At 38.9% G+C, this 10,388-nt stretch overlaps 1 protein-coding gene across 1 annotated transcript in view; it reads right to left on the bottom strand.

The window, feature by feature from the left end:
• Positions 1–2,107: 2,107 nt before the first annotated feature.
• The window catches only part of LOC139950137 (uncharacterized), a 30,036-nt gene continuing 21,755 nt past the window's right edge, over positions 2,108–10,388 (bottom strand). The window contains exons 16-18 of the mRNA XM_071948764.1: positions 7,960–8,007; positions 6,332–6,445; positions 2,108–3,854 (exon numbers count right to left, since the gene is read on the bottom strand). Of these exons, the coding sequence (XP_071804865.1) occupies positions 6,363–6,445; positions 7,960–8,007 (131 nt within the window). The 3' untranslated portion in view covers positions 2,108–3,854; positions 6,332–6,362. The remainder of the gene's footprint in view (positions 3,855–6,331; positions 6,446–7,959; positions 8,008–10,388) is intronic.

Raw genomic sequence — 10,388 nt, 5'->3', positions numbered from 1 at the left:
GAAATTATTAAAGGAAAGAGGAAACAAAGAAATTCGACAATGGAGAACAGAGATTGAAATTTCAATCTGATTCGTTATTTTATTGCAACCCATGATCACAGCTTACATTAGACAACATCAAAAAGCTTGGAGGTAGTACTCATTGAAAATCATTGCTTAGTAAAACCAGGTTACTGACCAATTAATTACTGTGTATTTAAACCACTTTCGACATAAAAAACACTTTATTGGGAATAAAATGGCGATCGCATCTTGAAGTACATTCTTACCTGTCATTTTAAGAATCTTCGCTTATGCCATAAACCTAGTTGTCAATCTTTTTCAGCTGGGAACAAAATAAAGAAAGTTTGGCGGTTAAAAAAAGCATTGCGGTAAAAAAATAAACTGGTTATTGACCCGTGGAAACGTACACCTGTCCACCCAGGGTCCACATGGACAAATGTAATCCAGGGAGACTTGATCAGACTGGGCACTGGGTGGTCAGTGGAAGAGGCAGAAGTGGCAGCTCAAACATTGTTTTGCTTAGCAGAAATGAGGAGGATACCAGTCACAAATTGTACACATGACATTCTAGTTTGGCTGGTAACCTTACTCTGGTAAGCATAATTTTGTTAAAATGCTATACTTGACATGTACATGTATAAGCTACTTTTTGTGCTAAAGCAAAACTTTCAAATTGGACCCAGACTTATTGGCAGCTTCTAACTAGTTGAGCAGCCTGTGCAGAAATGCATGATGCCGACTGTTGATTATCTGCGCTTAGCAACTTTTTTTCTCTCGCTTTCTTCAAATGTATGTCTCAAAGTGGAAGTTGCCAGGGCCAATATCTTAGAGCCAACAATCAACCAACATTGGCAATTGTCAAGGACCAGTATCCCTGCTTTATGTGACCCAACATATACAAATGAAATAAAGGACCTGTGAAACTTTCAGCTCAATTGGTCAATGGAGTCAAACGAAATTGGAATAGTATAAGACCTTGCGTTTTCACTGCTTTCATAAAAATACAAATTCAAGTACGACCAATCTATAGACCCCTTGCTTAAGGCGAAACGCAGCGCAGATGCTGAGCTCATACGCTTGTTTAAAGGCAGTGGACACTATTGGTAATTGTCAAAGACTAGCCTTCACAGTTGGTGTATCTCAACATATGCATAAAATAACAAACCTGTGAAAATTTGAGCTCAATAGGTCATCAAAGTTGCGAGATAATAATGAAAGAAGAAAACACCCTTGTCACACGAAGTTGTGTGCGTTTAGATGGTTGATTTCGAGACCTCAAGTTCTAAACTTGAAAATCAAATTGGTGGAAAATTACTTCTTTCTCCAAAACTATGGCACTTCAGAGGGAGCCGTTTCTCACAATGTTTTATACCACCAACCTCTCCTCATTACTTGTCACCAAGAAAGGTTTTATGCGAATAATTATATTGAGCAATTACCAATAGTGTCCACTGCCTTTAACGCACAAAGAACAGCCATGGTCCAATCATTTGCCTCCTTTGACCCCAGTGAGGGCCCTTTTTGACCGCAGTGGGAGCGCTTTACGAGTAACGCCACATGCAAGGGGGTCTATTGATGCAAATATTTGATATAAATACCAACCTGAATCTTGCCAGCTTCTGAAGTTCAGTGTCACTAACAGTAACTACCCGAAAGATGAAACTGTCCTGGTAATTCTCCGCTGAGCTCCCGATACAAAAAAATTCCTCATCCCTCACTTACCTCAGTTAAAGTAGCGGACACAATTCCCCTAAGCTAAATGAAAGACCATTCAGTGGAAATATCACATTGGCTATATCAATTCGGAAAAGATCTCACCCCTCACAGGTACCCATTTACCCAAGTATGGCCAAGTGTCTAGCTCAGGAACACGACCAGGACTCGAACCCACACTCTGCGGAACAGAAATACCGGAGCTTGAGCTCGGTGCTCAAATTCACTCGGCCACAACACCCTGGGGCAAGGCTCACTTTTTTCAATTTCAGCAACTTTCATAACAATTCAAAGGCAATGTTAGGTATCACAGAAGTAAGAAATGAAAGTCATTGACCCGAAGAGTTGAAATTCAAATCCTTTTTGATTCCCTTTAACTTTGTAAAAAAAAGTCAGAGTATTTTACTATTTTTTGTATTTATACCATCTGTCCTTTTGGTTGGTTAGTTATTTGCAACAGGCAATTCTATTTTCTCTTCTTTGTACAATTAGTCATAGATTCCTACATTGTATAAAGAATACAAGATGCAAACAGAGTGAAATTAACTTCTTGATTTCTTTAAAAGCTAAAACCCAATTCATGAACTTGATTCCCGAGATGGGACGACGTTACTTTTTTTTCTTGTACATCAAGTGTTTCACGACAATTCATTTTTATTCTAATTGTGTACATGAATAACAGCAACAATGAAATCCTTACATACGAAACAAAAAGTATAAAAAAAGTTTGAACTAATGGCACATGAAGCTCTAAAATCAAGTACTGTACTACAGCTAAACACTTTATGACGCCCACGATAATCACCAACAAGTCTACACAATTTTTAAAAATTTATCTGAGAAGTGAATTGAAATTAAGGTGGTTTAGTTACAAGTCCGGTCATGATTGTCTTGGCAACTTTTACAAACTAAAATTTTTAAAAAGTGTTGTAGCCTTATCATCAGCATTTATTTAATCCCAAACTGGAAAATCGTTTATGGAAAATGTGTCTAACTCTCAGTGGTTTCTTTTTCATGATCTGAAAGTGGAACATTACAAACAAGGATCTCGTCAACTTCTTACAAATATCTTACAGCAGAAAGTTTCAACAGCTCTTATTAAGTTATTGATCTAAAAACAGAAAGCTTTCAAATTCTGAGTAACTAATTGATCTTAAAGCAGAAGATTCATAGAAACATATTTCTGATCTCAAATACAATAGTTACAAGTTGTGCAGTTTCCTGAACGTTAAAATGAAGGTTCCAAGATAGTTAACTTATCAATATTGTTAACTCTCTAAGGTTCCAAATATACTTAGTAAGTTCTTGATTATATCAAAGGCAATTCCATGGTTCTTATTATGTTATTGATCTTAAAAGTAGAATATTCACAGGTTCTTATCAACTTCTTGATCATAGAGTACAAGGTTTGATGGTTCTTAACAACTTTGTTATCTTAACTCTGAAGGTTCCAGGGTTCTTATAAACTTCTTGAACTTAACTAAGGTTTAACTTAAAGCTGAAAGTTCCAAGGTTCTGATTAACATCTTGACCTTAAAGCAGGTGATTGTCTTCTTGAACTTAAGGCAGTAGGTTCTCATGTTCTTATTGACATCTTGTGTTCACAAGTTCTTACTATCTTATTGTTCTTAAAGCTGAAAGTTCCAAGGTTCTTATTAGCAGGTGGTGCCCAGGTTCTTTTTAAGATGTTGTTCTTAAAGCTGAAATCTTCCAAAGTTCTTGTTTAAGAAGCTGAAATGTTCCCAGGTTCTGATTTACTTCTTGATCATAAAGCTGCAGATTCCAAAGTTCTTTTTTAAGATCTGGATCTTATAGCAGAAGGTTTCCAGATCTTAAAGTTGAAGGTTCCAAGATTCTTATAAACTTCTTGAACTTAGAGCTGTAGGTTCCCAGTTAGTAACTTCTTGTTCTGAGAGCAGGTTGGTGCCCAGGTTCTTTTAAAGATCTTGATCATAAAGTTGAAGGTTCCAAGGTTCTTATTAACTTCGTGTTCTTAAAGCAGTCTGCTTGATTCACTGATTTGCTCTTAGGGTGTGGTTCTCTGTTTCTAGAAATCTTTCTGTATCGCATCAAAGTTCCAGGTTTTGGGAGTGACTTAGGGCTCAAGGAATGCTTACATAACCATCACATAACGATCTCTATGAAAGGAAAAAATATATAGAAATGATGAGGATTCGTCATGAACTCTTAGAGATTAGGCAAAACAACAAACGGCTTGGCAGGTTTAGAATGGTTTTGGTATAAGATTAAGTAGGAGCCGTTTCCAAATATTCATTTACAAGGCTAGTACATTTGTTGGGAAAAGGGGGGGGGGGAGAAGGGGGTCAAGAGTTTTTTAAAGAGAACAAATTGTTTTCACATATTCATTTACAAAGCCAGAACACACTAGTGGACACCATGTGTACAATTGGCAATATATTCCGACAACCCTATACTCCCTTAACCCCATGTGATTTTATTAGCTAGGGTTAGGGTTAAGGTTACATGTAGGTTTAGGGCTTGGAAGTTACACTATGGTTGTCGGAACATCAGGGGCTGGAACATATAGGGTGGTCGGAACATAGGGGTGGTCGGAACATAGGGGTGGTCGGAACATAGGGGTGTAGGAACATAGGGGTGTAGGAACATAGGGGTGTAGGAACATAGGGGTGTAGGAACATAGGGGTGTAGGAACATAGGGGTGTAGGAACAAAGGGGTGTTGGAACATAGGGGTGTAGGAACATAGGGGTGTAGGAACATAGGGGTGTAGGAACATAGGGGTGTAGGAACATAGGGATATAGGAACATAGGGGTGTAGGAACATAGGGGTGTAGGAACATAGGGGTGTAGGAACGTAGGGGTGTAGGAACATAGGGGTGTAGGAACATAGGGGTGTAGGAACATAGGGATATAGGAACATAGGGGTGTTGGAACATAGGGGTGTAGGAACATAGGGGTGTAGGAACATAGGGGTGTAGGAACATAGGGGTGTAGGAACATAGGGGTGTAGGAACATAGGGGTGTAGGAACATAGGGGTGTAGGACTATAGGGGTGTAGGAACATAGGGATATAGGAACATAGGGGTGTTGGAACATAGGGGTGTAGGAACATAGGGGTGTAGGAACATAGGGGTGTAGGAACATAGGGATATAGGAACATAGGGGTGTTGGAACATAGGGGTGTAGGAACATAGGGGTGTAGGAACATAGGGGTGTAGGAACGTAGGGGTGTAGGAACATAGGGGTGTAGGAACATAGGGGTGTAGGAACATAGGGATATAGGAACATAGGGGTGTTGGAACATAGGGGTGTAGGAACATAGGGGTGTCGGAACATAGGGGTGTAGGAACATAGGGGTGTAGGAACATAGGGGTGTAGGAACATAGGGGTGTAGGAACATAGGGGTGTAGTAACATAGGGGTGTAGGAACATAGGGATATAGGAACATAGGGGTGTAGGAACATAGGGGTGTCGGAACATAGGGGTGGTTGTACAAAGGGGTGTTTATACAAAGGGGTGTTGGAACATACGTGTGGTTACACGAGGGCTATTGGAACATATAGGGGTGTAGCTGTAACATTGGTAGCTTCTAGAGAACCTTCTCAATGTAATTTTTTCTAGCAACAAGGGAGGCTCGCCCTGCTGAAGTACTCGACCAGGGACTTAACGTGGGTACTTTATCACTTTGTTAAAACCAGTTCAAACCAGTTTTTGAACCAGCGATACAACTACGCACAGTAGGCTGGTTCCAAATACATGTACTCAACTAGCATAGTCCAACTATCATCGACTAAACAAGGTGCGGCCTGACTTAATCGAATGATGGTCAATGATAGTCCTTGCACAGTTTTCGCCAGGGCCAGTCTGGGAACATGTGCGTGTGATGGGTGCGTGTAAGAACTCTAGCATGGCGAGCGACAACAATAATAAGGACATCTGAGGGGTAGGGTCTAATGGGGTAGACGGTAGCCACTGATAGGCTCGAGGAAAAAAATAGACTGGTCCCTTTCCATGCATTGATAATTTACACTAGTAGTGTCATTGTGTATACAGGGCATCCAACAACGATGGCTACAATGGGATGAAAAGGTGTAGTACATGTACATGGTGACTCACGTTACATTGTGAACAGTCTCTTAATAATGTTCAGATAGGAATAAGAAACCAAACTTCCAAATCACAAACAAATTCAGAATTCCATGCGTTCCTTTTAGCATTACTAAAGGCTTATATAGTCGGTCGCGCGATGGTCGCTTGATGGAAATCTTGACGCGCGATTCTAAGAAACCACAGGTCCACAGTTTATAGTCATCGCTGAGGCCTATAAAACTGTGTTTTTTATAATCGGCGCGTCAAGATTTCCTTCGCGCAACCATCATGGACAGACTATAACTCGGCCTTTAATATGAGGATTCTCAACCCCTCCCCCACTATTGCAGACATGCAACTTTTTAATTGCAAAAAAAGAGGGTGGCCGATCATTTTTAGCTTTTGAACCTGAACCACTTCAGAACCACTGTAGTGGTTTCAGTTTTCTATGACACCATTTTAAAAAAGAAAAAAAGGAAATCAGCTGATCAGTAGCATGCCTGCTAATTGAAACCAATTTGTAGTTGAGCATTTTTGTTTACATACCTTAAAAAACCACTGAATGGAGTCAGCTGAATTAGTACGGGCGGTATCTTCCGCCGCCACCACGCCCACCTCTGTAGTCTCCGCCACTGCTGTAGTCAGCGCCTCCGTAACCACCTAATCCAAAATAAACATCTTCAAAGTGTTAATAACAATCTTGGGTGACTGGTGCCCAACCATAGAGTTATATATAAGAACAAGAGGGCGCACTGGCCTATATACGCGCCACGGCATGCACGTAGGCGGCCATTTTCTAAGTTGACAAACCAGCCATCTCACAGCGTGTGCTTGTGCGGCCATTTTGTAAGTTGAACAAAAAGTATGATGTGAGCATTCAAAAAAAAATTCTCAAACATGCATTTCAGATTCAACGTGCGCACAGAATGGCGCCCTTGTCTTCTTGCGGTCCCACAACGTTTGTGCAAGCAGCATCACCAGTGCGCCCTCTAGTTCTTATATATAACTCTATGTGCCCAACTCATTATTTGCTCGGCAAAGAAATTTGCTAACAGCTTCCTTGATGAGTTTAGGTCCTGATGATGTCACTACCAGTTTTACTGCATTTCTGAAGTGCTGTTTAACAACCGTATGAAACAGACATCGTTAATGTCATGCTTCTCTTCTGCAAAGTGGTAAACATAAACAAAATGGCATTTTGATGTCATTAGTGCTTAGGTCTACTTGAACTTTAAAATAAATTTACGAGACTTGATACTTCACAGAGGTGATTCTCCCTCTATAATTATGCCCCATTGCCCCTGGTCATTGCCTTGGTGTTGTTTACAATGCTCAAAATTTGTTTTTCACCTCATCGGCGAGGTGCCTTCTACAGGAAGAAAGTGTTTCTTGCTGCTCCAACAACTTTGCCGTTAAAGTGGCAAGCAAGTTGGTTATTGTTTAACAATAGAGATGTCAAAGATATTTTGAAAGGTTACTAAGGCAAAGACCTGGAGCATAAAGGCCAACACCTGTGGCAACAGAGGCTTAAGTGTCTGTCTCATGACAAGCATGTTAAGGCTATAAGATCATATCTGAATCAAGCGACTTCTGCTGCAGCTACCGTCAAAGGCTGAAACCACAACATTGAAGACCACACTGTTAAAGGGTTTGGGTACTTTCTGAAGGACACAAAACACAATTTCAACAGATTTAAATTAAACTTTCATGGTTTGAAGATAATAATGGTAGAAAGCTTCCTTTAAAACATTACCTGCAAAGGTGATGTTGTTTTTGAGAAATGAGTAAAACAATGTCAAAAAAAGACAAAAAAGTGTTTTTACATGCTGAACACAAATTTTGTCTCATCATGAGACGAAAATTATTTTTGTGACTTGTTCTACTGTATGTTCTACTCATTTCTCAAAAAAATACAGCTTCTCAGCAATTAATATTTTAAAGAAACTTTCTATCATCATTATCCTCAAACCAGGAAGTTTACTTTAAATAAGTGGGCATTGTGTTTTGTGTCCTACCTTTAAAATGATCCTGCCACTAACCAAAGCCACTAGCTACAGCTACTAGCCACAGCAAGTCAGACACGATCACTCAATTTAAAACTAAACTACACGCAAATCAGGGATTCAATTATTTTGGCAAAATATGAAACCCTTTTTTTTGGTTTTAGCCCTTACCGTCATAACCACTATATCCACCACCGTATCCTCCAGAATTACCCCAGTCTGATAAATAAAAAAAACATACAAAGAAATTCCCCTTATTTAGAGAAATTAAATAAATGGGTGAAATAACAGGTCAGCTGTCATTTCTCTTACATTACTGCAAGAGATGTGTTATTCTCATGAATGTGATAGCCTATTTAAAAAAACAATGAAATGTGAGCGCAGAGCATGAAAACTTGAAAGAATGCATCAAGCTTGTGAGGGGAAAAGCCTGATAACAAATAATTACCTTTATAAAAACACTACTCTGCAATCACGGGGCATTCTGTATCGTTTAATCTTCATGCTTTTCAAAAATTAATCTACTTGAATAAAACAACTAACGGATTTCCAGTTAAAAGCGCCAATCCTTCTTAAACCAGGCACTTCCTGCAAAATTTCAAAACTGGGTTTATGCTCGTTGTAACGAATCATTAAAGGGTAAGGCAGTAGACACTATTGGTAATTACTCAAAATAATTATTGGCATAAAACCTTTTTGGTGACGAGTAATGGGGAGAGGTTGATGGTATAAAACATTGTGAGAAACGGCTCCCTCTGAAGTGTCATAGTTTTTGAGAAAGAAATAATTTTCCACGAATTTGATTTCGAGACCTCAGATTTAGGACTTGAGGTCTCGAAATCAAGCATCTAAATGCACACAACTTCATGTGACAAGGGTGTTTTTTTCTTTAATTATTATCTCGCAACTTCGATGACCGATTGAGCTCAAATTTTCACAGGTTTGTTATTTTATGCATATGTTGAGATATACCAACTGTGAAGGCTATTCTTTGACAATTACCAAGAGTGTCCACTGCCTTTAAGAAGAATAGAGCTTCTAAATACTTAAGGCCTATGATGAAAAAATTAGGGTTGGGATGTTTACCTTTAAAAGACACTGGATAGGTTTGGTAATTGTCAAAGACCAGTATTCTCACTTGGTGTATCCAAACATACATATGTAGAAGCATGAAATAACAAAGCTGTGAAAGTTATGAATCAATTTGTCATCGAAGTGGGAGAAAAAAATTCCCTTGTTTGCACAAGTTTGTGATATCAGATGCCAAATAAAAGGCTTCAGGCCTGAAGTCTTTTAATATTTGAGTGAAAAATTACTTCTTTCTATATAAAAGAAATTACGTTACTTCAGAGGGAGCCGTTTCTCACAATGTTTTTATATTATCAACAGCTCTCCATTGCTTGTTACCAAGTAATTTTTTTATGATAACAATAAAATGGACAATTACCAAGTGTCCACTGCCTTTAATAATCCCCTTCAGTTTATTTATTTACATGCAAATTAATTATTTGATTACACATGTTCAACAGCACAATTAGCACAAACAAAACAAGAAGAAATAATCAAGTTTAGATGCGAAAGTAAAACCCCCAACTCCATTCGCAACCGGGTATTATTTCATTACAAGTTTACCCTGACAAAACAACTACAAGTCAGTGAAATGTACAGAACAAAAATAAAACTTTGACTGAGAAAATACAAATTAACAAATTTGTATAGACTACCCAGCCCAAAGTGGCTACAACACTGGACTTACTCTACACTGAAATTTATGAAGACCGTTTCCTTCTTCAAATATCTTCCAGTTGGAGGGTTGATCTTTCGGACATGGCGTGTCGTGGCCAAGCAGATATTGATTCTGGACTCAACCTAAAGGCCCAATTTCATATGGCTGCTTAAGGCCATTGGGCAGTTTCAGTAAACCCTGTTGTCCAAAGGCCCACACTTCGTGTATCACAACTTACATATAAAATAACAAACCTGTGAAAATTTAGGCTCAATCGGTCATCGGAGTCGGGAGAAAATAACAGGAGAATCCACCCTTGTTTTCGCCTGTTTTAGCCTTGTCATGACATGTGTTTAAAATAAATCCGTAATTCTCCATGTCCCTGAGAATCGTTAATTGTTTTAATGTTTTCTCAGAAAGTAAAGCGTTTCATGCAATAATATTTCAAGAGAAGTCTTTCACCATTACCTTCTGCAAACCCTGTAAGTTATTTGTAAATCTTTGAATTTTTTGTTGCTGTTCCGAAAGTGTCCAATGGTTTTGAGTAGAAAATACTGTAGATAAAATCCTTGCTTAGCAATAAAAACGATTTGGTAACCAGTCCTGTATTTTGGCTGGTAACCTTATTTTAGTAGGCATAATTTTAGTGTGTTCAGCTATTTTGTGCACTTACGCAGCTTTATGAAATTGAATTCGAGTCCCGGCCAAACAGAATAACCACCAATGCAGCCACCTTCGAATGGAACATAAAGCTAAAAATCCCATGTATTGTGAAGTGAATGTAAAAGAACCACGTGCAACGAAAGAATTGACCCAGGTGTGCCTGGTTTTATTGGCTGCATATTGCGCCACAGCACTAAGTAAACCATGGTTC

This window comes from Asterias amurensis, chromosome 17 (genome assembly GCF_032118995.1).
Source record: "Asterias amurensis chromosome 17, ASM3211899v1".
Taxonomy (NCBI): Eukaryota; Metazoa; Echinodermata; class Asteroidea; order Forcipulatida; family Asteriidae; genus Asterias; species Asterias amurensis.
This window is presented reverse-complemented; position numbering and strand designations above follow the sequence as displayed.